The 27953-nt window shown below is 37.6% G+C and overlaps 2 protein-coding genes across 6 annotated transcripts in view; one reads left to right on the forward strand and one right to left on the reverse strand.

The window, feature by feature from the left end:
* Window positions 1-27953, reverse strand: part of LOC124303086 (mitochondrial amidoxime reducing component 2) — a 58006-nt gene that overhangs the window by 15978 nt on the left and 14075 nt on the right. The gene's annotated exons all lie outside the window — the stretch shown is intronic.
* Window positions 826-27868, forward strand: LOC124303080 (proton channel OtopLc-like). 5 transcript variants are annotated; one of them, XM_046759853.1, is made up of 11 exons: window positions 826-1880; window positions 1988-2177; window positions 4886-5093; window positions 6978-7232; window positions 7667-7875; window positions 19684-19911; window positions 20085-20287; window positions 20380-20696; window positions 21548-21713; window positions 21836-22154; window positions 22632-27868. In XM_046759853.1, exons 4-11 carry the CDS (start codon window positions 7146-7148, stop codon window positions 23335-23337), a joined length of 2235 nt encoding a protein of 744 aa, XP_046615809.1. In that variant the 5' UTR covers window positions 826-1880; window positions 1988-2177; window positions 4886-5093; window positions 6978-7145; the 3' UTR covers window positions 23338-27868. The 5 variants fall into 5 exon arrangements, with proteins under 5 accessions (XP_046615809.1, XP_046615810.1, XP_046615808.1 ...); XM_046759854.1 differs by having other exon boundaries at window positions 826-1586; window positions 1749-2177; XM_046759852.1 differs by having other exon boundaries at window positions 826-2177.

Consider the following 27953-nt stretch of genomic DNA (forward strand, 5'->3'; position numbering starts at 1 on the left):
ATCCCAAAATTGATCCCACATATACCGTCGTAATGATCAAAAGTTATTGAAATTTTCTATGGAATTGTTGGTGACAAAAAATAGAAATGAAAAACAACAATTTGAAATGAATCAGTATTTCTCATATAAATAAATAAATACGTGCATACCTAAAACATCATCGTGGAGGAACTTACTATAAGTACGCTATAAAAAATTATCGCAATTTTTTGTTATAAACTCACACACAATGACATTATCTATCACTTCTGTTGAAACTAAGCCTATTGTCATGTTCCAGAAAACTGACATAAATGGTGGAAAAGGTAGCAGCCGTAATAGGCGATGAAAATTTCTCAATTACTTGCGAAGATTCAGTTATAGAACGAAAAGAAATCGTGAGTAATAGTCCGGTCTTAGGTCATATTTTAATTTTGCTTCAGTCTGTTGGCTTCGAGATATTGGATTTTTCTGCCTGACATTGTTCCATATTGGTAAAGTTATAAACTTAGATCGAGTTATGTTGGAGATTAAATTTTATCCAATACATGTTTTAATAAATAAATTTTAATTCTCTGTTATTATTGATACGACGGTGATTATTCTTATACGGTTACGGAACACGGCCCGATTGAATCCGTAAAAATCAATCGATTGTTTTTCGTTTTTTTTTTTTTTTTTTTTTTTTTATTTTAAAGTGAGCATGTGAAATCAAAATTTCGTAAATTTCAGTATGTCGTCTTAATAGCGGAAAAGTTTCTTGATAATTTATAATTTCATTCAAAAAATTTATCAATTTCAGGTAAAAATACTCATTAATCTCTCCTCACTTATTATATCAAGTAGGAACTCAGTAAATAAGACAATGATGATAATTGATACTTTAATCGCATAAATTGATATTGTATTGTATTGTATCAGAAATGGCTGGAGTACCACCTCACGGTGACATTCACCATCAACTTTCGGTATGCAACAATAACATAACAAGCAATCGGGATTGCAGAATTTTATATACCGTGATTACTTGAATTTGGCTCGTATTTTGCTTTTGTTGCATCGAATTGCTCTGTTCTATGAAATAGCTAAACCTACTATAAATCCAACTATCGATACATTGTTTATTACCCTATCATTTACACCATTTCTTGAAAAATTTTCGAGTGAAAATAGCATTCTCAGTTTCACTATAAACCTGAATGCATTGTTGCAGGACAATATTTTTGTAAAGATCTTTTGTCCTGAATACTCGAGCACTGTGTTGTAAAATTATTCGTAGGTAAAAATGAGCTTACAATAAGCCTTCCGGTAGTATCGGTATCGCGCAGGTTTGAAAATCGATGCACGCATTTACGACTTGTTGAGCTTTAAGGAAGCTACAAGCTCTGGAAGCGATACCACGGTATGTTAATTCCTCAATGGAGTGTTTCTGTTAACAACTGTGTACCATGAACGTGAAAGAAATATACCCACGGGACAGCACACGAGATCAATTTGATCCTTCTCATGGTGTATCACAATTTAAAAGGAAAAGTTTCGAATGATTTCCGAGCTTCGAATCTTCATTGACGTTTGTGCATTGGAATAATCAACTTAGGACTGTCGAGGTGAAACAATACAATTCATCCAATAACGAACGTCAAAAATTTCCTAAAAGACGTCACACGTTACACTTGTCAAGTGTAGCGTATCGTATATTTTATTCGTTTACTCTGCGGGTGATGTACAAATATATTAAATATATAAAATTCATAGTAAATTTCATACAGATACGTAGATGATTGTCGCGGTACGAGAATGTGATCATTGGCCTTATCTCTGGTGCAGCGGCGTCAATTTATCGACCTGAAACTAGAATCGCAAATCCGCGCTGCTTTTGCCCTGCCATGCCGGGCTGTCAGGTACCTAATCTATCCTCACAATTTACCGTTTGCGCGAGCTGTTCCGCACCATTAAACGCATTTTCTTTTGCCCTTTTCTTTTTTCGCCGAACGCGGCAACGGAGCAGCCACCCTTGCTGCTTGCAGACTTCAACATCTCCGAGGCGCATGCCTGAATGCAGCCAGCTCGAGTCAGGATCGGCTCTAGAAAACCCCGAGCCACAAGATTCGATCCGAAAACGAAGCTTGCGGACGGGCTGACCAGTCACTGTATCACCTCAAAATGAATCTTGACTGCAGGATTTTCTCAAACGAAATGTAAAGAGTAAACAACAATACGAATGAAAAATTTTAAGTAACGTATAAAGCGTGCACGAGCTCGAGGTGGTAATAAATGTTCGATAAATTTTGCAAGGTGATATTAAGAACGGAATATCTTGTTAATAACGGCCCGTGATTAACGGGTTGAAACCGACTTCCGTGAATGACGAGGCATTGTTAACGGTGATTGGTCACAACCCTCCCTTTATCGGTCGTTTATAAGATTCCGAGTCTGTCGGTCTCGAAAGCCAGACGATACCTGTACGGATTATGGCGACTGAATATATTGTATTTTCACCCTCATCTCGCGGATCTCGGTAGAAGTCGGGAAAACCCGAACTTCCTTCCAAGTTGGAGCAATTGGACATCCCGTGAGACGATGTCGTCTTACATGGGCGCGGAATCGAGAAGCCCGCAGTTGCCATGGTTACGGAACTGTGGATAGCCGAATGCCTGCAGATCACATTTGCGGATTCTTTACTGATTTTTTCCCACCTCGTTCGGGCGTCTCTTCAGCTACCCGGATGAAACTGGTTCGCGAAACCTGCACCTAAACGCAACCCGATCATGACTACGTTTACAAAGTTACTAGGCGCAATTTATACCCCTTGAAGAACAAGAATTTTTTCTTCATTACTCTATTCCTTGCTCGTATACAAAGGAATTAATTGTGATGGATTGAAGATAAAATAGTAGTGGAGAATTTTTCAAGACAAATCACGTACGTAGCTGCGATTCGAGAAGGTTCATTGGTCATGAATCTGTACTATTTATAGTTCCGTCACGGGATAATCGTAAATGAAGTATTTACCTGATTACTGCATTCGCAAGCCATAAACGTCTGTTGAAAAATATATAAGTAGAAATAGGAGAACCTGGAATTATGAATAAAAGCATGGATATCGGTGTTTCATTTCAAATTGCATCAATATGATAAAAAATTTAATAGTTTCGTTTGATTTCACTCTATAATGTATTTCATTCTATAATGGTCGTTTCGTTAAGAAGACTGTTTTCTACAGTCACCGCAGCAGATTTTCTTTTTCTTTTTAGTAGTCGCTTCGATATCGCCATTATCGGAGAAATTTAATATTTAACAATGTAGAGATAATGAAAAAAAGTGTTCAAGTAAAATTTTATAACCCTTCTCGCCTAAATAAATTGAATCTACTACATTTAAAACAAAGCATCGATATCGAAGCTTTAATTCAAAATTCCAATTTTTCCTATGTTCATATTCTTATCAGACCTTCGCAGCTTACGAACACAACAATTGGGTAAAAACGTCGTGCGTTATTAACTTTAGGTTTTAACGTCAATTTATTCTTGCACGAGCATTAAATATTCGCAACAGTTGCTAGAAAATGTAGCAACAGCGTAATCGTAATGAAAAAGAAAAGTAAGAGATACTAGACTTTCCGGTAACAGCTATAAAACTAATTTTCATTTTCTACCTAGAACTATATTTTTCCCCGGTGGTAAAAAATGAAAATAGTTAATGACCGAGCGGTAAGAAAAACTAAAAACTTCTCTCAGTGAAACGATCGTAAATATTGGGCAAGAAATTTCCGGTGCATCTGACGTCTGATCAAACTTGACAAATAACGAGGTATTAGGGCCCGAAGTAAGAAAATACGAGGCTGATAGGACACGGGGGACATTCGTTTCTACGTTACTACGTTACTACGTTACTACGTTACTGAGGGGGTTGATGCATCGGGGATGAAGGGCGGGTCGGGCGGAACGTCGAGGCGCTAGTGTCGCAACACCCGGGCCATTCCACCCTCGCTTCTCGCATGTCGATGCCGGCGACGCGCGCCCTTCGGGGTGCAAAAATAATCGGGATTCGAGGCTGGCTGCGCGCTACCCGTTAGATTATCTCGCCTCGCTCCGATCATCAACAAGTTTAACCCGAATAGTCGTAGATTTCGTTGCGTTGCCGGAGATTCGTCCGAGCGAGGAATTACGAGGGCGGTAAAAGTACGATACCGGATATTTTCAACCTGCCGCATTTTACACGGTATAATTGGTACACCTGGTACGATTTACGGGATTTACGGTGGACCGCCGACACGCAGCTTCATTGACTGAAAACGCACACGTGTAAATCTATAAACTACGTTGTAGCCGCGCGTTTTTACGCTCGTGTAAACGTCAGTGTGTTTACAGTCGTTTGCAAAGCACGTATCGCGGACGGATCTCATCCCTTCGATACCGGGACACGGTCGCTCGAGGAAGAATAAAAATATGTAAACTGCGATATTTAACGCAAGAATTACTTGCAACTACTGTGTCAAGGTTGTATAAAGCATAAACAAGTCAATCGTAATTGAAAGCACGAGTTATTAAGATGAAAATCAGGACGTATATTGTTGTAGATAAAATAATGGTTTCGAATCGGAAATCAGTTTAATAACGTTGCGGGTTGTTTCGAGCTTTCTTCAAATATCCAGAACTAACGTAGAGTCAGTGTGTTTACATGTAAAGTGATAAACTTCTACCCGACGAACTGAACTTGTGTCAACCGTGGAGAAGATCGTAGAAGTAGATTTGATAAATAAACAAATGGAAAAATCGCGTGACTTAAAATTTGGTCCAATTTTTCAAAGAAAGCTTGAAAAAGCTCTCGCGGCGTTTTTAAAATTGTACGATCGTAATGATCACGCCCTTGGATTCTCCAATTTATTGGACTTGGTCGTGTTTAGCATTAGCCTAATTCCGCGATTGAGCTTTTGCGAAGGAAGGAACCTTCTGTCAGCTGAAACCAGCTTGTGGACATGGCTCTGAACAGTTTGATGCATTCGCGTTACAACCTGCATCGTGTGTCGCTGCCACCGAAAGCATAACGCAGCGCGACATCGATACGACAATGAACTGGCACAGAACTACGCCTAGACATGAACGTCGACCGAGGTGTGTAGACCTGCTTATTAAACGTACACTCACGGGGTTCGTTCTGCTGTTGATGGTTTGAATTCTCACTTCTGCTTAGAAAATAAAAGTACACCCTTTTCGCAGCAGAATTAACGTCGTTGGGTGTACATAACGTGCACATGATAAGCTTAAGCGGTTACTATGAAAATATACAGTCAGGATCAATGAATGAGAATTTATTGCCTAGCTTCTGACTAGAAATATTCAATGAAGATATTCGTGTTATTAGATACTAGATTCTATCGTAGCTTTATCAGACTTCCGTGCTAAGGATTGTGGGTGAGTGAGAAACAAGCCTTAAGGAGGTGCCCTGGTCGATTTCGAGGTTCACGTACACATCTCCAAATATCGAAGTCCACGCGTCTCAAACGCGAAAAAAATCTTAACAGCCCCAAACTGTACACAATTCTGAATAAGTACATTTCCACATATTTTCATTTGAGGCAGAAATAAAGAAATTGTATGAATTCTACGAATTTATCATTGAGATCAAAAAGTGATACGTGGACTACGATATTTGGAAATATGTACGTCAACGTAGAAATCGATCAGGATACCTTCTTAAAAACAGTATTTTTCGTGGTACGTTTTATCGCTTTAATACCATTTCAATCACTGGAAGTACCATTATGTATGATCAAAATCTTTCGCCGACAATACTCTCTTTTTTTTTTGTAACATGGTTCCTTTATTTTTCATAAGAAAATTTCCCGTCGTCACATTCATTTTATAATAATTTGTATGATACTTTGAATCGACGTCGTATAAGCTTTGTCAGTGTGCTTCAAGTTTTGCGAATTTGAATCTTTCTCGGTAGAAGCATGCGGAAATTTGAAATTTGTAACCAAGTTTTTTGTTTTCTTTAGCACGGATTGAGAAAACCTTCGAAGTTAAGTATAAAAAAATTCGCGACGGATACCATAAAAAATTTTCTGCACTAAATGATCATTTTTGTCCGATCTTGACATCATAAAACACCTTCGAGACATAAGCATTCAAAGCTTCAAGCGTTCAAAGATCACGTAGATTTGACGCTATGTAAATCGCGGTTGTGCGACAAAGTCTGATATATCTCGAGAACCATCAAAGATATTGAGGTGCAGCAAAAACCATCGCTCAGAGAAATAATTCATTGTGATATCCAGGATAGAAATTGTTATATTTGATTCCGAAGTTAAACCGCAAATTGAAAATTTCTACAACTCCGATCGCACGAAAAGCAGTTATTTATTCTCTTCGACAATTTTTATAGGAAATTTGATTACCTATCTTTTTTATGCTAACAATCATTTTGATAATATGAACGGTTACCGAGATACCTGTGGAAAACTGAAATCGAGCAACTTTTTCTCAAGATGCCGGCACAACCGTCAAAGATTAGGATCAGGACTTTTAGTATGTTTACATGCAGGCCCTTAAATACCATGTTTGAAGTTACAACCCTTTACCAAATTTTTTCCTATTTTCTTCAATTTGACTGGACTAAAATTCAATAGTTTGAGTAAGAATGTACTTTTTTTCTTTCTCGGATCCCCTAAATACTTGATCATTAAAAGAAATAAATTGCATGGTAATATTTTCTTACATTTAAATTCCGTAGTTGAATTCCTCAGGTCGATTGATCTTACCACTCTGAATGGTGATTATCGTAATTAAGTCGCTGCACGGTGATTGCGTAAAACTAATTTAGTTGACAAAACGATGATGGCGTTAAAATTTTTTCCTCCGATCAACTGTTTCGAATTAAGTTAGGAAACCAGTATTGAAGTATGGATGAGTGAATTCTAAAAACTGCATACGCATATGTGAATCGGGCTGCTGCTTCCGTGCGTGCGTATCTTAAAAACTCGTGTCCCTCTTCAGAAAATCCCTCTGATAAGAGGATCGAGTAGCAGTCGGAGACAAAGAGACGAAAGACAAAGGGAAGAAGATAAGGGAATCCGAGTGCAAGAGAGGAGAAGACGAAGATAAAGCCGCCGTGGCGTAGAAGAACGAAGAGGGTGAACGACGGGCAAAAGTACCTGCAGAATAATGGGTGAAAGCTCTCCTGATCTAAGCCTCCGCCTTCGCCGGGGTAGCTCGGATTCCCGCGACTGTTTCTACATGGATTTTGCTCAGGTATGTGCAATAAAGGCAGTGCGGCAATTTCATCCTTTTGTACTCTTCATATTCATTAGGGTTCGAGGTATGGGAAAATCGTTTCCGAAAATGTGACATTGCTCGGGAAGAAATTTGAACATGCTCGGCAAGATTTTTTTAAGTAGATATATAATATATTTCCGAGGATTCAAGGACCGGGTGTATAACTTTGTTTTGACTTTTTTCGTTGTAACTATAATTCTGACTCTTTACGTCATAGACAGAGACGAAAGAAATCTTGAAGTCTTGTGTCTCGATCGGCTGATAGCAGGCTTTGATTGCTACACGGATCCCTTGTGCACGCAAAATTGAGAATTTCAGACAATAGGTTATCAAAGCTGAATAGGTAGAGATAATTCCAGTTTGAAAAGGCATTCACACCCTCTCCTTCACAATCTTATTGTCTTCCTCAGGGGATTGACTCGGACATCGAGGAAGTCGCCCGCCCCGTAGATTCCTCAGATCGGCTTCCCGACAGCCAAATCGAAGAGAATGGTAACGATCTGCCACCAATCGAGGACATTACAACCATTCCTGAAGAAGTTTCGGAAGAGATATTAGCCGAGCAGAACGACGGGGATGATGAAACGCCGCACGAAGGAGATCCTGAAAAGCCGAGGGAGTGAGTTTTTCGTCACTTTATTCATTATTCGAATTTTCATTTCACTTTCCATTTAAATCAAGTGCTTAGGGTTGAATCGCGCAACGCTTTCCTTAGAATTGAAGTTAGAAAATTGTGCAACGAAGCCTGAAACAAACTTTGCCAAACTCGAATGACGGAATATTTCTCCTCGATGTGTGCAGGAGCGAATAAATAATGTATTTACAACCTGCCGAACTAGCGAAACGAGTTTGGAAATATTTTACATATCTCACAAGCAGTAAAATACAAAGTCCCGATGCGCGTATTATAAAATCAAAAATACGATAAGGTTGGCGTGTCGCGAATCTTAGAGATTTACACCAAAACGACACGAACGATGGTCGGCATAGTTAATCAAAAGACGATACTATTTATTATTTTTATTACGAGGTAGTCGCGCATTGAGTATTCAGCAAATTATTATCTTCGTAAGCCACAAATCGATTATGGCTGTGATCAAGAATAAGAATTATGCGAATTGAGTAAAACTTTGTCTTGTAGCTGTAAACGAAATGCGTTCTTGATGAGCAGTCCGATTCTTGATTACATCTGCGCGGGGTTCTCGGCTTACTAGAGAAACCCAAGAGTCTCGCAGTGATTTCCCGATTTTGATTACAACTCAGTCTGTAATTGCAAACAGCCTGAGGCTTGAACTGATTTTCGCATCCATATTTGAATCGCGGATCATCTAACGAGACGTGAAAACTCGTCTTGATCAAATCTCGGCTTTCCATTTCTTCCGCACCGTTTCGCATGCGGACATCTGCCGATGCATCTATTTCTGTCTACAAAATACTAAAGTTCTTCCAACGATCGTAAATCGATAAACTTTGACTGTGGAGAAAAATGGCAGAGAAATTCTGATGAACTTCACATTTCTCTGAAAATATTTACAATTCCTATTCGTTTCTGAATATCGCTTTGTTTTACCTTTCAACCTATGAATCAAAGTATTACTTTCGTTTGACCGTTGACTGCTAAGTATACTCATTTGATTTGTATGAACACAAATTTGTACAGGCAAAAGATACTTTGGATAAAACCAAACGATTCTTTGGTACATTAACTAAAATTCACAAGCAATCGATAAATACGCAGTTTAGAGCGCAGGTGTAGGAATGCTTGAGTTGGATGAAATTTGAATACATACAACGTCGGAAGGTTGCACAAAAACTGTGCATGAAATTCGGAAGAGATTTCGGTAAAATAATACTTTAGATGAGTACAGGAATACAAATTTGGGAAAAACGGTAAAACTTTAATAAAAAGCAACAGAAAAATGAAAAATGAAAAATAATTCAGAGTATTTTAGAGAGAGAGAACCAGAGCATAAGGGGAAGGTATGTATAAAAAATTTGCGAAGAACAATATTGTAGCATAAAAAGGTAAACGTACCTGAACAAATTTAGATTTCTGTAGAAAATTAAGGATTTTACCGAAACATTTTTTGCATAACAATACAAAAATGTTTGCACGTAAAACTCTATCGTGTGAACTTTTATAATGAGTAGGAGTTAAGTTCGTGCGATCAATTTCCCTGAAAAAAGCCTCCGACGGAATGGAACACCTCTGCCTCCTTCGATAAGATGCTTTATATACTTGCCTGCATTAACTTCTTGAGTTTGTTTATCGAACGCTGTAAATGGCGAGTAAACGATACTCTCGCAGATTCGACATCGGTTTTGGAATCCTCAACTATTCCGTCTTTCTAGCTTCGTATCGAGACAGTCACGATGAGCAGCAACCCCCACTCTGCACCTTCCACCGCACCTGATTATTTCCGCCGGATATTGAATGCGAAACGGTAGTCTACCCTCCCGATATTACCGTTTCATTTTGTTGCCCTTTTTCCACCACCCCTAGTGAGATGCATGCCTCCCGAAGTCGATGATGTCGGAGGGCAAAGCGCGTGAAAAATGCCGAACATCGTGGAGAAGTAAAATGTCACTCTCGTAGAGTAAAAACCGAGATACTTTGACCGGAGTAAGATTTTACCTAAGAAAATTTGGAGTACTCTTTATTCTCTGAAAAAGATTCCAAAATTTTCTGGACAGCGGTGAAATTTTGTTCGAGAAACTTTATTAGAGAGCTCTTTGATTTTATAAATATTTTTGTCTAGATTTTCTGTCGTAAAATTTCACTCTTGCCGAAGTGGCTCGGTTTTTACTCCACAAAATTTAGAGAGTATATACTCGAGTTGTTGCGCGAAATCAGGCCAAACTGCAAAATGAAAAATTCTCCACTTTATGTTCAGATAAAATATTAAAAATTTTGATATAATTCGTATAGAATGATCCCAGAAAACTATTTATCGTTACTTTTTTTTTTCATTGTTCATCCATTCTGGTAAAATGAAGATTGTCAAAATATGGGTTCAAATATGGATGGAATCGTAAGTAAATGTGGTACAATTAACAATTTACTGTGATTATACTTGTCAAACTATATATTCTACATTTTCAGGATATAGTAATAAATGAAAATAATTAAAAACTGTATAGCGACTACGACTATGGTGTACAGTTCAGAACGTCATATATTTTTTAATTTTATGATGAACTTTGATACATTTTTGAAGAATTGAAAAATCAGCACCATTTCCGACTTCAATATTACTTTTCTGTGAAACAGTTTGGAATTCAAATTTTGAAATTCGTTAATCTCCTCTACTATGTGAATTGTTGAAAGTAACAAACAAATTACAAAATACAGCACTTCGTCATATTCAAATCCAAATTCTTCGTTCACGTTCTACGAAGCAAGCATACACCTATACTACGCACGGCAATCTTTTGTACGGATCAAATTTTTTCATGTAACTCTCAAGGGAAATAACATGCGACCAAAGCGACGGTCAAACCTTCCTAACTTCCGTGTGCCTAATACAAGGTTGTTTCAAACAAATTTTGGCGACTTTAAGAGTTAACGAAACAAACAGGGAGAGTCATTCTCATTTTTTCATCAATCGTTATTATTTACCGATGGGAGAATATATGTTTCAAAATTGATCGTTTCAGGTAAAGAATTCAAACGTTATATCGGATATGGCGTTCTACTAATTGAGAAGTGTATTTTATTTTGAACAAAAGTGACATCTGGTGGACAGGGATTAACTGACTGGGCAATTTTATTCACCAATTGAAACCCTTGTTTCTTACTTTATTATTGATTTTAACTGAAGGCAGGTTGGTTTGAATAAGGAAACAGTTGCCCTGGGTAACATTTTTAGGTCATTAATCAAAAATTGAAACACACATTATAAGCCGATCAGTCGTACACTGATAGTACGTGTAAAGAGAACACATTTTACGCGACTCTTTCTATTTTGCGAACTTCGTTTTTTTCTACAAACGAACTACAAGTACCAAAGAATATTAATTATAATTATGATTATATTATAATTATGACAGGAAAATTTTTTTGTAACGTCGGGCTGCAGAACAAATAATTTTCTTGAAGTTTTTCAGCACAAATTATATTTTGTAAAAAAAGTTAGATATGAGTTCCATATACGAATATTATCAAATCATAGAAACATTCACAATAATAAACTTTTTACAAAAATGAAAAATTTCATCTCCTTACCGGATACACTGTATAGAAAAATCAATGGAGTAATAATATAGCTCGGTAAGAAATCCCCCATAAAAATGATTACTTTTTCCGATATCTGACACTATTACGGATAAAAAAAAAGAAAAAAAAATTATCTTCTCTTACATAAGCGATGGAAATTGAAGTAAAATCACTAATACTTCACCTTTGTAGAATACCATGCATTAGGTCAAATGGTCAACAAATATCGTGTCGTACCTGCTGCAGGATGTGAGTACGCAGGCCTCTGCGAATAGATACAAGCACTCATAATATTCTCAATGCCTGCATGGAGGAAGTATTCCAGGTTAAAAAGATTGGCAAAACTTAAACGCACTACCTAGCTGGAAGCAAATTGATCACGGAACGATTTAAACTACACCGGGGAACGATATAGGACGGAGAGAATTTATACCCGCGTACGTCACGAATCGCTCTTGCCAGTCTACTATGTGACAACGGAGAGTGGAAGTTGGCCAGAAGGGCCGTGGTTGTGTTATCCATTGGTGGACGACAATCCGACTGACGGCAATGCTCATCAAGGAAACCTCGTTGAGGTAGGCCAAAACCGACCGACACTTTGCTGTCGCAGTATTCAAGTTATTGTAAAATCCGTAAATCACTCAAAGGACTAATTACGTCTTAACAATCGTCTCGCGAGGCAAAAAGATCGTGAAAAAATCTGCGTTGTTCTTCCACGCTTCTCCATCCATCGCCCTCCAACGTACAATTGCAAGTTCAAATTAAAAATCAGCAAAAAAATCGTAGCAATATCTTGCAAATATAATAATGTATCTACAAGACTGTTTCCATTAGATAGAAATTTTGTTTTCTGATGTAAAAATGATGTACGTTATTTGCAAAATATTTTTACCGATCAACGGATATAAAGTGCGTGCTAAATTCAACTTCGCTGATTTGACGAACGTATCGGTTATTGCAGTGACATAAAATTCTCTTGTTAGAATCAATACGTTTTTCTGTAAAAAAAAAAAAAAAATGTATTTCAACATCGTGTGCTGAAATCATCACGCTGAACGTGCCCAGGTGATGATCGGGGATTAAAACGTCATTAAAATGGGTTTGAGAAGTGCTCGGAAAGCATCTCATGACGTCTGGACTCGGATGTAAATAAAATAGCGCGTCTCCTCGCAATTTGCGCTTCATTCATACAGCTTCGCCGACTAGGACTCGTGGATGTACGATGACGATGAGTGAGACGGCCTTTTCGCCCTTCCATGCCCCCCGATACAAGCCTCGAAACTTAACACGACAATTGGCGAGCTGATTGCCTCTAGCCGTTTTTGGCTTATTCTCATCAACTCGCCCATTATCCATTATCGAGAATAATTTGCAAAAATCGAGCTTGGAACAGTGCCCGCTACTTTTTGAATTAACCCGGGCAATCAGGATGGTTGTGCTTTTCTCAAAGCCTTCAACTTTATCAATTTGAGTGAGAAATATTTTACCGATACTCAATTGTACGGTTCAATTCTACGTGAGGCCCATTTGTTAACATTGTAATAGTTGAAGCCAGATAGTCAATAGACAACCAGCCATTTAATTGTTTCTCGGTATTTGAATAAACGACATTTTAATCCCGAGCACGATTCTTGGAAAAGGTTGACATAATTTTTTTCAGTTGAAAAAACAATTAACTAAAAGAATTTTGCACAAGTTTTTGTACTTGGCGTAACTTTTCGTTTCGGTTTTTTTTTTACGTATTCCGAACAAAATTTGACATTTATGGATAAACGAAACGAGAGTAACCCATTATCAAACATTATGAAACAGTTGAATAAATGCTGTATAAGAAGAACGTTATTGGCATTCGGCTACTTGCTTTTATTCGAGCTTTGGAACGTGAAAAAAAATTTACAAATCATGTTTCGAGTAATAAAACTCGGATGCTTCGCAAAGTTATCGATAACCCGAACAAACTTTTTGCTTGTTTTCGAATTGACCATTCCGACTTTAAAGCTCAAAGACAAATTATCCAAAGTCCCATTAAACCGTACAGAAAATTGTAAGATTTTATTTGCATTTCCCCACAAAAGGTTGCGTACTTCCGTGAAAAACCTGGTTAAATATTAGCGACTCCCTTCCGAACGAGATGGAAAAAAAGTTAAAGTAAGTAGAAAAAGAGTCAACATGACTGAACCACTTCTATGAATATTATAAATCACATCATTCCCCGGAAGCTTTGGTCAAACAATGTGAAACCCTGGTGGAGAAAAAAATTGTTTGCCTTCGAGTCGGTGGTAAAGGGCGCAGAGCAAGGCAAGGGGCGAGATTGAAGGGAAAGAGGAGAAGGTGCCGCGCCCTCTAAAGGACACAAGGACCTGCAGGGACGAGACGTTCCTGCGCGCAAGGGTGAACAATGGTTCTCTCCAAGTGCCACTCGGCCCTCTACGCCTGTCTCGTGTCTCTGGACCTGGAACAATATTGCACGCGACTTAGGTGCGTGCGTACGTGCAGAGGATCTACCTCTAGGCGGGATGAAGATGAAGCGAAGGCAAACGCTACGCGTGATTATTTTGGAAAGCTCGACTTGCGTCGAGGTTCTCGACTAGGTAGCCAGGGATCAAGCCCACTTCGTAACTCGGCGTTCCCCTCTAGGCAGCTGATTGTGCGGACCGGATCCCCTCGCATCTGAGCCTACATTATACAAATAACACCCACATGTAGATAACTCTTCATAAATTGTACATGTGGCATTGGGACATTGTGCACGGGGGAGTCGCTGCAGGCGCTGAGATTCCGACGAATCTTCGAGAAATTCGGTCTGACACTTTTGATATAAAGTTGGGAAAAGGATGGACAACCTTGTGAATAAGCTTCGATAACGTCATTTGCGATAATGGTGGCTAACCTGTTTGAAACATCGTCCGTAATACGTGACAAAAATGAAGTTGTGAAAATTTGAAAGAGAAACGAAGAAAAGGTTTTATAATTGGATCACTCAAAATGAATAAACTGTATGAAACGGTTTTCTTTTTATGTAATTCTAGTGTTTTTCGATTTATTTTCTACTAAGAAAATTACAACTTGTTTTCGTTGAATTAGGTTTTCCGATTAGTTATTTTCAGAGTGGATGCAAATAAATTTCTGTAAGCACGGTACAACATCGATTAAATTTGCGCAATATAATTATAAGATAACGTAAAGTTTCTTGGATTTTTTAAAAATAATTTGCGATAGTTCTTCGAATTTGGAGAATTCGAATTTGGAGAAATTTATTTTTGTATATATTAGGAGTATTATTTTACTAATAACATTGCTGGAGATCCTCTGAATGGTCAGACAAATATCGTGAAAACAATATTTTCCCTAAACCTTAATTGCCGGTCTTGATTTAGCTATGATAATTTTCATTAGAAAAATAGTTTCTTGATATCAAATTTTCGATGAATATCTTTATATTTCCGCGCTTTGTTATATTCTTGTTACTAGTTTTAAAATATTGCCTCGATTCAATTGATTTTCGATTTTATTTAAGTTAGATTTTTTTTCCAGCTACTGTTTCTGAATTATTACGCGAATTTCTTTCATGATTTAGAGTCGCTTTCTTTTATAAATCACATTACCGACAATTATATTAAAATATGTCGAGTATAATTGTATAACTGCCAATTATTTTGATAACAATAGGTCAAACCACGATAAAAGAGATTCACTCTTCCAATGTTGATTGAAAGTATGATTGGAGATTAGTTGGTAATTTCGTGGAATACACTGTATTATGTACCACGATAAATAATTTAATCGCCTTCTAGACAATCGATAACAACGACATCAAAAGATTCTACCAAACAACTAAGGACATAAAACTCTCGAAATTAAACGTGTTTGGAAGTAAAGTAGCACTTGCACATTTTTCCGTGTAGTGTTTCTGTGATAGAATAATGTTCAACGAAGTTTTCAAAATCAGAAATTTTTCATTACTCGAATTCTAAACATCATTACTACCTCAAATGAGTTCTAATCTGGTTTACTGTTTTCTCCAAAGAATATGAAACACGTATAAGAATTTAAAAAACGTAGACAAACAAGTAACATAATGATTGAACAGAGAACTATTGTAATAATAGTTTGTTTAGAAAATTTAAATGTAGGTCTATTAGTAAAGAATAGGTGCAACTCATTTGACCATGACATGATTACGAATCATCTCTCCATATTTGTGGAATAAATTTAAACTCATCGAAGCTCTTGAATTGCTTGTTCTAAAAAATATCATCATCTCTGAACTATTATTCACAACATGAAAATTGATTACATGTCAGTATTAAAATTTTGAAGTTTTTTTTTATCTAGAGTGCTCATTTTTTCAATTTATTACTTCAGTTGGGGCGAAACTTTGCTGATCGTGAGTCTATTGATTCGTCTACTAGCGCTCATGTTTCTCGAACTTGATTAATATGCATCGTCGAAAATGTTGGAGATAACGATCACCTATAAATATTGAGTAAATCATAGATATCCAGGCTTGACACTTGACGTCCACAAATCAATCAGAACTCTAGTAGGTCTCTTCCTGTAGCCGTTTGTCAGTGAGGTTTCAGTGTGTAAGTTGGTCTGCAGATGATTTTAAATTGAACCTGGTACTAGCCTATTAAAGCCAGATCGGATAGTTGGAAGTTAATGACTAAGCAAGTACTTGTTTCCATCATCCACCCATTATCCTTTCATCCACTGTTAGAATCGAATGACTCAAGCCGGAGTTGTGAAAATGTACTTTGATTCTTAGCAACAGTAAAAAGTTTCATACAGCAGTGTAATTAAACAGTGGTAAAGCACTGCGGTGCTGTGACAGGGACACATGATTTCAATAAGATTACCGTAATAACATTTCATAAAATTAGTTGAAAAAGTAAAAAATACATGTTAATTTGATTCTTTAAATATCATTTGTTTTTGACGACAGCATATCACTGAGACAGATGATTATTTGAGTCGGCCAATTTTTTTTTTTTTTGTGATAAAAAATATCCTCATCGCGGGTGGCGAAACAATAATCTCGTTCGTTCGAAATTTGTAATTGTGAATGAAATATGGATTTGAATCAAACACGTTATTAAATTCCCGTAAATGATTTATTCTAGTAATTTTGTGGAAAAAATGCTAGGGTATTATCGATATATAATAAAAATACTATCGTTCGATCCATTTCAGCATTTATATAAATATATTTGAAAAAAAAAAAACGCTTTGGGATATAGTTTTGCGTTGATCAAAGCAAGTCAAGAAAGATTTTTGAATCGAAACTGAGATTCAAATTTAAAACCCTTTTAATTTGAGCGGGAATTATTATCCGTATATATTTATGTTGTCGAAGAAAATTATACCCAGAAAAATAGCAATTAATAACAAATTGTACGACTTTCAAACTGAACCAAATAGTACGTTTTTGTTTCGTGGTTATGTCTTTTTCCAGGATTCAATCCTTTTTTATTGGAGGAAAAAAAAACAAGCCGTACCTACTGCACAGCATTCTCGCCTTTCCGTGGATCGTGTTAAATGCTAATGAAACGAGTACCGTTGTGTTTGATTAATAGTGCCAATTGGGCATTGTACACTAAACATGAACACCGTGCTCGTTTGGGTAAAATAGGAAGTACAATGGACAAGTGTTAATTTGGAAAGTGTCCATTTCGGAACACCTCGTTGACTTTAACGACCTGGATTGCAAGCTAATATTGAATATTTTTTTATTATGCCGTCACCAAAATAAAAGCTGACAAGATCACTACATAATTGTCCATGCCCTGTTGCAATTTAGTATAGCATAGCGTGTTACGATACATAAAAATTGAATGTGAAATATCCAAGTGAGATGAAAGCAAGTTTTAATCAGAAAATTAATTTAACGCGTAAAATCAATTAAAAGTCTGCTACTAAACTGCCTTCGGCGTTTTCTTCGTCTGAAAATTATCGCTTACACGAGTCGACGCGCGATGTGCGAAACAATATAGAACGAAGGTTGAAAAAAATAATTAAGCAAATGGATGTTTCACGAAATTGAAGTCACTCTGGGCTGACTGCTTCCATGTAGTAGCTTCATAAAATGTCTCCCCCTAATGAGGATAATGCGAAAGGGAAGAAACGAAGAGCTGAGTCGCGATACTGTTTATCCAAACAAAGGTGAGCCTTGTCAGACGCGTGTATCGTCGCCTCAGGAACACGCGAGCTGTTTCCTTAATTCTGACGATCAGTTTTCGCAATATTGCGAATTAGTTGAACAGCATTTTCCGGCTGTTGTGTCGTAAACGGCAACGATCCGACCCTCACGGCAGTGGCTATCGATTACTTCAAATTAAACTTCAAACGCTCCGCGGTTTGCTTAAAAGGAGTTTCACTCGTTCGCCTGTATTTATAACGTGTTTGTAGTACAATATAGTTGTGTAGAACAATCCCCCGAAATTAGGGAGAACATTATAGCAAAGCGTGACAAATGCCCTACGGAGATATCCGAAGAGCTTAGTTTACGGCCAAGTGTCCACCGAGTAAGAACTACCTTGGAAAACGGTTCTCGAGTTAACAGAGACGATCCCTTATAACGACACTTCGGTTTAAGTGCACTACGGTGAAATTGTGGTAATGAAACGGCGTAGAAAAATCGAGTAAGCAACGAAAGTAATTTCTGTTATCCTTGTTTCGCTCTTTATTTTTTTTTTTTTTTAACACCGATTCACATCTTTTCATTTTTTTTTAATTTCTAACTCAAGGGGAAACCAACTCCATTAGAACAAAAAAACAAAATTTTTCTTCAATATACCAAAAACTTTTATCGCGAGAATCCTGAACGAGAGGTTGTTCTAAATATTTCCTGGTTTATTGTTAATATGAAAAGAATCAGTTCGGTATGAATAATTGTAAAAGAAGTGCTATTTTTGGAACATTAGGTTTATTTTGAAGAACCGCATGTCCTACCAATTTTATTTGGAAACAACTCTGATTCATCGCGATTGCTAAGAAATTTGTAACTACCGCTGATTCAGAATTGAATTGACAACTGATGAGACAAGAAAATTTGTTTCAGCCAATTCATAGATAGTACAAAACTGCTATTGGAAAGAAAAACTATCTCACAAATTTTCATCAGACCAACTGCGATTTACAGAGCTTAAGAAATACTAAAAACGTGACATTCAGTTTTTTCAAAAATTGTAATTATGGAGCGAAATGCCCCTACACATCTTTACACCATTTATATGCTATTGTGATCTACTTTTGTTGTTTGTCTTATTTATTCTCAGACGTATATTTTTTATGATTTAATACCAAAATTATTCAAATAAGATTTAATTTATTTGTAACAGTTTTTCCGACACTTCTAAAAATCATTGATATTCATGTTTTTAGAGTGTATAGCATTATTTTAATTGATTTTCACTGTATGATGTGGGAGCTTACATTTGCAGGTGAATCCCACACAAATGTAATTCGAAGTGCGGCACATTAACAGAATAGGGTAATAAAAAAGATAGTCAGCGTTCTAAACACTCTCAAAATCTGAATCTCAGTGGTATTGTAAAATGTGGGAAGAATTGTTTCTACAAACATTAGCGGGGGAACTTTTTGGCAAAAATCAATGAAACGTGATTAAATTTATTTTGGTTTTGAACTATTCAAAATCGTAAATATACAAATAAACTACGAAGAACACAAAAAAAAAAATAGCGACTTAACACCAATTATTAGTGTATAGATGTGTAGAGATGTCTCATCCCTCAGATTTGATTTTTTCAAAAAAAAACTGATAAGCACGTGTTCAGCATGTTTTTCGCTCTTCAAATTACAATTGATCCGATGAAAACTTATGAAAATCATTGAAATATACATGTGATAATAAAACCAAATGTATTTTTTCATTATTCATGGCAAAGATCGCGCTACATTTGAACACATTTGATTTCTTCAACTGCAAATGTATGAAATTTGAGAAACAAGAACTCCTTTACCTCCTTTAAACATTTAATGTCCCCAGTTTGACCCACTACAAACTTTTTTTCACCCATAAAAAATACGTAGGTATCTCTTAGATTTTTATGAAGACAAGCGTATCGAATAATTAACAAAATCGTCGGCGGCCACCAGAAGACCTTTCTTTTTAGGATATAAAAAAACGAAACAATGAATTCAATTCAATTTGTTCAAAGTTTGATAATGTGAAATTCTCTGTCCATCCAGCTGGCCCGGACTTCCTGCGGCTTTGCCGTCGCCCGCGTCTCCGTCAGCAGTGATCGTCTCCCCGGAGACCCTGTCACGTCACAGCAGTAGCTCACCTTCCCGAGTTCATCGGCCACAACAATTCGCCCTGGCCATCCCCTGTCCCAGAGAACCCATTGCTGCTGTTTGTTACCCGGGCCCGGCTTACCTAGAAGTCAGTGATGACAAAAATTGGAAGCACCTCGGCGCGTGAGTAAAACATATTTTACGTGTGTGATTGTCGAGCGGATTTAGGTGCTCCGAATTCCGTTTGTTTCTAGGTGTTACTCCTCTAGGTATACGTAGAGTACAAAAGACTGTCTCAAGTCTAGTCAAAACTGTAAAAGAATTTTATTTCGATGATCTTGTTTATGATGTCACAGCGATGCTTTGGCGACCACCTTGAGTGCGCTCTACGGGAAGCTGCTTGTGGTTATGGGTATTGCCTTTCCTATGGCGGAGGTGATCTCCACCTACATTCCGCCATCTTTTTACGAAGCTTTCTACCTTTACCTATACTTCGGCAGTATGGTCTTCTTGCTGTACATGTACGCCATGTTGTTGAGGGACAATAAACCAAAACCAAGTGCGTACGGAATCCCCTGCAAATAATCATAATTTTCCAAACGTGTCCAGAAGAGAAATTTTTCCAAGTTCCATAATTCTTTATCAATACAGAAAAACAGCAGAAGGACGACTGCGATTTGGATAGCTCACAATCTTCAAGTGGCGCTGGAGGAGGCTGTGATATACAGGACACGGGATGTCCTCACGTGGCGGTTGTTAAGCCAAGCCAACACTACGGTAGCTTTTACTTGAGGATGGGTGCCGTGGCTTTTGGTATAGGGTCCATGATTTATTCCGGGTTAGAGTTTGGCCAGTACTTTGAACTTGAGAGAGACACTAAGTGCCACAACATTATGCTGGCCTTGACTCCTGCCACTAGGATGGCGTTCATCTTCATCCAAATGTACTTCATCTTTCTCAACAACGAGGTAAGCGACCATCCAACCCATACAACATGCAAAGTGGAGAAAATTGGATTTACGACGTACATTCATCATCTTTGGTCATGCAAATAACCTCAACCCATCCGCTAAATCGTATCATCAATCAATATATTTTAGAAATCCATACTTTCCTTCAACGCGAGATGTTCCAATAAACGGAATACTCTTAATTGAGAACACTGAGTATGAACCCCACAATTATTAGGTCTGTCTGGTCATAAAAATGGCATAATCAAGCTCGCAAAACATAAACTAACATCGTTCCTGTTTCGGATAGTAATTTAAAGACCATACCGACGTGCCTGTATCGATTTCCCGAACCGTAGAGTCGTGCTTGAAATAACGTAGTTTCGAGTAACTTTTTCGACCCCTGCGCGTAACGGTTCCTGGCGATGAAAATTGGGGTCTGCAGAGAGGATTATTAACGACTACGAAGGGATGAAAGTGGCGGACACTCTATCGCGAAGGGTAAAAGTAGAGGGAACTCCGGAAGCGGATGTTGCTCGGTGTTCTGCTGGAAGAGATAATTTGTGGTGGGGTCCACGCGTCGCAGGGATGAGGAAAACGGCAGGAATTAATGAGACAGAATGAATCGGTTGACGAATTTTACACAGATTCGTGCATCTGCGTGCACAACTCGTACAGAATTTTGTGGTTCCTCGATTGTAATCGGATAATCCTCCTCATTTTTCAATCGCAAATATTTAGAATTTTCACCATCACCGCAGGGCTGAAACGAATTCGTTGCACTCGCGAAAGATTGAGAAACCTTTCCCCGCATGCTTGTTGTTACCAATGCATAATAATACGACGACCCGAATGTCTGGGGCTTCTAGCAAATGAAGGTCTACCGACACCGCATCGTCGCCCGATTCGGTCTCATGCATATGATTGGCACGAATCTTTCGGTCTGGCTTAACGTACTGGTTCAAGAGACAAAACATGAGATCCTTACATTTTACGACCCGGAAAACAATTCGCTTCGAATATCGCACCGACTTGGTAAGCACTCTCAGAGTTATCTACTCATTGTAGACAATAGTCCTTCATGAGATATGAAAAAAGTGAGTTTTGTAGCCTTTCCGTATCCGCATTGCATAACTTTAATTCGGGCTTATCTGTAGGTAGCAAAGGCGGTCTTCATCATTCCGGCTATAATCATGGACACGGCCACGGTAGACATCACCAAGACCTCCACGCAAACGAACACACGAGAATTCCGCGAGGACTGAAAGGTCCTCACCACATGTTCGAGTGCAGGCGTACCAATATTATGGGATCCCTGGTGCAGGACGCTAGTCCCTTTTTATTCCCCTGCACCATAGAGTACAGCCTTATTTGCGCGGCTATTTTATACGTAATGTGGAAAAACATATCAAAAGCTGGTATTACGCAGCCCACAACTCCTCCTGGATCTCGACACCACGCACAGCACGCTTATAGGTACATCCTTCATCAAATTAATCGTAGCATTCATAGCTGTTATATAGGAATTGTACTGCCATGAAAGAAAACAGCTCGCTACTTAATCTGCAGACTTTTCCGATCGAGGATGCGTTCGGTGTACAGTCCAGTGAAAACAATAAGCAGGGGAAAAATTATAAAATGAAAACTGAACAGGTGCAACTGCGGCATCAAGTTGAATTACATTGAAAAAAAATCGTCTTCGCAATATGCAGATGCGAAAAAGAATGGACTAAGTTATCAACAATTTTTTCTATCATTTGGTTTAGCGGGATCGTCAAGAAATCACTTAACCTTAAACTTAACATGTAAAATGATTAGGTACAGATTTTACGTACTAAGTCAACGCTTTATTTCAAAATATATCATTATTATCAGAAGTCTGTTTTAAGTGATCTAAGTAAAGTTCCTTTATGGTTCAGCAGAGTGTTTAACCGTCGAACTATCTTCTTGCAGAAGGTCACCCCATCACTACAGCGTGGATTGTGCCGGAGCACACAAGGGTCTCTTCGTTGGTATCCTGATACTCGTACTGACGATCATCTCGCTGATCCTATTCTTCGTTCTAATATCACGGCCCGAACTTGTGAGTCTTGCCGTGACGGAAGTGAACGTCTGCGAGTTGACCCTCTACGGGATGTCGACGATGGCCACTTTGGTCGGGATGTTTCAAATGCGGAAGCTGCGCTACGACGGAGGGCGAAACCTCGAATTGGACAACATCCTGCTCGTTGCGGCTCAAACGGGGATGTTTATTTACTCGACGTTCACCATAATCGGGGGTCACTTCACCATCGAAAAGCACACGGTGTTGGTCCTTATCACAGCGCTGGCGAGCGTCGTCCAGACTACGTGCCAGACCATCTTCATCCTTGACGCCTCGAGGCGATCGGTCGCAACTCCGGGCCAGATACGGCGGAAACCGGGCCGAGAAATCGTTACTTTTCTCCTGGTAACAAACCTCGCGATGTGGGCGATAAACACCCTGGAAAAATCCCGTGCCGAGTCCCATCCTGTTCAGCTCAATTTCTACGGTTTGTGGGCCTGGACCATCATCACTCACGTCTCTATGCCGCTGGCTATCTTTTATCGATTCCACAGTACCGTCTGCCTCTGCGAGGTGTGGAAAAGGGCTTACAAAGTGAAGCCGACTTACATGTGACCTAGGGACACTCAGGGTGCTGCAAGCACGTTCGCCAAGCGCCCTAAAAATCTCCCCATCAATCTCGACGCCATTGCTGAAAACGATGCGGCGTATTTTATCTAAGAGCCGAATGCCGGAGTTCCCTGTAGTTGAGAAGGAACCCTTTAACGAGTCTAGACTTCTCTCGAAAAATTGCACTACTTGTTTCTTTGGTTTTTACTGTTGTGTGTTATATCGTTCGTTTCGACGTACCCACGTGACTCACCAGTTGACAACCGAAATGCGGCACCAATCTACACCGTTAAATGATTCCTGTTTTTCACCGCGTTCGTAAGCGAAAGCACCACACGCGAGTCCTGAATAATGTTACGACAAAACTTTTTAATCCAAACACACAGAATGTACCCGTTCGATTATACCATCCAAAAATTCTCTCGTGAACTTCCGTCTTCCATTGTGGTACAAACTAAAAAACCTTCACAATCTTTAAAATAATAATTCAAAAATATTGCACAAATATGCCAGCCTATTGAAAGCCAGAAATTATAATCGTTTAATACAAATATCGTGCTATAAATACACAGGCATAACTGATCCAATTTTCCCGTTCGCGTTATGTTTATCATTATCATGTGAAAACGGCACTTGGTGTCATTGGACAATAAAAGGTATTCATCTTAAAATCACCAACAATTATTCGAATTCAGTTTCAATCATACTCATGCAACTCTTGAGTATACGTTGTCCCGGAGACGTGTACAATGTTCTGGTAGTCTGCAGAGGTAGATAGACTAGTTTTCGAAGCACGGGCCGAACGGAACGTAAAATTTGTTCACGTCAACTTTTCGAATCCACATGTAAAAATTGAAATAGGCGAAGGGAATAAAAATTACAAGTAAAGTAACCATAGTACAATAGTCCGTAATCATTCATATCATATACAATATACGATGTAGTACCTACCTTGTAATCAAAATTCGTATCACTGTCCGCGAAGGGGATCAACTTGAGATATAAATAAAATGAAATGAATTTAAATTTTATGAATGAATAATACTCAAATTTTATGCTCAAATAAAACATATGTTAGAGACACAACGCTATTATATATATAGAGAGAGAGATTTGCCGTTAGCTACACATGTAAGTGTCTCCTTACGCGTTCTTGCGTAAAAAATAATAGTATTATATACCGATAAACAATAGTTTAAGAATTTAAGTAAGGACAATAGAAATAATATATCTATACTAGCTTAGCGACGGTTGCAATGAATTATGTGTAATAGGAGTTATCCGTTTGATTTCAGTCACACTTTAAAGAGTCACGGTACCGCCAAACCATCCTAATCTAGAAACACTTGTTTCAATTTAGCTATTTATTTAAACAAAAATTCATAGTTCCAAGTACCTACATTTAGGATACGAATTTGAAGAATAAAACGGAATTAAACTACTCGGAATTGATGGTAATTTCATTGGGAAAAAGTATAGGTGTCATATTAAAAAAAGAAACAACTATTTATCATCATTATTATTATTAAAAATATTATCATCATCATTTTTCCTACTGATATAATAATTGTTTGGTCCGGATATTTTCGTTTTTCAAATAAGTCTTTCTTCGTAACATATTTTAAGTCGGGAATTTTTGAGAAACCGTAACTTTAAAAATTTGGAAACTACAGAACTCCGGGTAGAGGCTTCTGTTTATTGAAACCGCAGAAGCATATCGTTTAATGATTTTTCAACCAGTTGACTTCAAAACGCGGCTGATTTCGAATGGATTACCCTAATAACGAACGTACGATAAAATTGATACCGGTCAATAGATCCGTGGCAACGTTCATACATATATAAAATGTAAAATATCTCATTGATAATAAGCTTAAGGTTTTTGTAAATACGGCGAGAACAGAAGAAAGGAATAAGAAACTCTAAATGTTTAGAATAGTCGTGTCGACCATGTTTCTATATCTACGATATGTTACGATACGTTAATATTGTGTTGTTCTATTATAATATTTATTGTATTATTATTACACGATCCATACCATATAGCTGTATTCTACCTCTGCGCAATCATATCGCACTGTATTTGAAAAGCCTCGCATACCGTTCAATGATTGGAATCAAATTGACCATGTACACTGTTGGTAGACGTTTCTTTTTTGACTTGTCTTTATTCTATACTTAGAGCGTCTGTCGCAGCCTTCGGATAGGCTTAAAAGTATTTGAAAACACAGTTTGCTGTACTGTGTAAAAGTTAATCCAGACAGCGCTATAATATATAGAGCAAGAATCGTAGATAGACGTACAAGGTGTTCGACGTAGGTGGTCCTAGGTCGTACCATTCTTTTATTTTTTTTTTTTATTTTAATCAGAAAGGCAATTTCGCAGTTCCTCATGATCGGATGAAACATCGTTAACTGTACATGGCAACTGATTTCTAAAGTCACTATCCGTAGAATTATTTCGATGGTAAACTCACTTGTGGTCTCCCTAACAAAAAAAAAAAAAAATTAAACATGTCTGGGTTTGTCCGTTTCGAAAGAAGTACACCTATTAGTGGATACTTTGATTTTTCAAACGTCTTGACGCAGTGCAGTGTTTAGTGAAAAAAAATGTCGCAGGAAAGGAATATTTTTTGTTTATGTGGAATGTTGCATTGTATTTTATTTCTTCTATTATTTTGGTTCTCGGTAACACGTTCCTGCGGTTTCGAGACGTAAATAATGTTCGGGGAGCTTAAAGTGTTGAAGAAATTATATTAAATTACTCTTCTATTTCCTTTTTTTTTTTTAATAATATACAGCAATAATAATCAAAAATCATGAATGCTTGACGCAAGCCATATTATTTTTATTCGGTCGACAAACAGTCTAATTTATAATGAAAATTAGATTTTTTAAATATTCTTTCGGTTTTTGTAACCTCAGTTTCGTAACCACTAGCAACACCAGGACTATATTCGTGGAACAATCTGTACCTAGAAATGAATGCGATTAAGGGTCGATGATTAATTAATAGTGTCTGGCAACCTGGTAAACTCAAAAATTTTGAACAATCTTAACTTGTAACTCAAATCTAAAACAAAGATCCGTTTTCACGCTTTTAAAAAGGTCTATAAAAATGTCGAAAATGACGCAGAAGCTTTTTGATGCGCAGATAGAGCAAAATACTGGCCGTCGAAATAAAAATTTTCACCAAGTTCGAACCCCTTGAAGAGAAAAAGTAAATACAAAATCAATCATTTTTAAATGTAATCAATTATTTGTCCTCGGAAGTATTTTGATAACATCTTCACCACAACGTAACAGCTATTTTAAACACAGACTAAAAAAATTAAAAGTACCTGATAGTGTTGTAGGCATTCTTAACAAAGTCTATTTATCAGTCAATAATGCCTCAAAAATAAACTGAATAGAAAAAAAAGTGTCAACTCAGATCTCTCCCTCACCATATCACAGTAAGCGATTACATCGAACTCTCCTTGTATAATTATGTACAAATAATTGAACAACTAATGAATGTACTAATAACATTAGAGGGTTAAAATCTGGTGGACAATCTTTTATTTTGATGACTAATCAAAGCAAAAACGCTTCTGGGACATTTTTGACCTGTAGACCGACCGTAGTAGCGTAGTTCGCATTTACGAGCATGCCAGTGGTCAATGATTTCAATCATAGCAAATATGATCTAGGTATAATATAATTTCACACTAAGTAAAGAATACCAAGTTTTTTTAACATTAGATTTGATCTATGCACCGTACAACCTACGACGAAACTTCATCGTCTATAGTTGGAGAAAAACAATGTTCAAACGCTTTCAAATTTTCAATTACATCTCATTGACATGAAATTTGTTCGGTAAGAAGAGCCCAAAAAAAAAAAAAAATGTATTTCTTCGACAAGTTGACCACAAACCGCGTTTGATGCCGCAGCAGCAAAGCAAAGCTTTCGCTCGAAAAATCCGAAACCTTCAGGAAATTTTGAAATGCCAGATCACTATAAGTACCGTGAAATCAATCAAACAAATATATTTGAATTAAAGTACAAATTATGCCTCAATTACGATCTTTGAATTATATATACTTACAGCTTTGATCACGTTTTCCGATAAATTTTAATCGCTTTCATAATTGTAGTTATAAATTGAAAAATTATGAAGATGGGTATTATTCTTGCCGACAGTAACGATCGTCGCAAGAAATTTTACGCATAGACTAAAGACAAAAATGTATAACTACCTAACCTATTGCTATATAACTCTAGCCCTTACTTATTGTAAAGAAATAAGTGAATTAAGGGATTCCTAAAATACGGCACGATTAGACCCTCATTCGGCACGGATAACTACGTCGAATTCACGCCGCATGAATATAATATCGATCGCCATGAATTGTACGAATGACGAGTAATATCTCTATGCTATAATTTTCTATGTCACATACTGTAGTTCCTATGCGTACGCAATGTTTGTACTCTTATACTCTTTGTACACTATTTGTACCTTGCGACGCAATACACTCAGTCGTCCGCAATAACATCGTGATCGTATTCCAATACCCCATGTCTTTATAGCTGTGACTCGCCCTTGTTATGCGGCTACTCGATGTAACTAGCAATAAC

Source organism: Neodiprion virginianus, chromosome 4 (assembly GCF_021901495.1).
Source record: "Neodiprion virginianus isolate iyNeoVirg1 chromosome 4, iyNeoVirg1.1, whole genome shotgun sequence".
Taxonomy (NCBI): domain Eukaryota; kingdom Metazoa; phylum Arthropoda; class Insecta; order Hymenoptera; family Diprionidae; genus Neodiprion; species Neodiprion virginianus.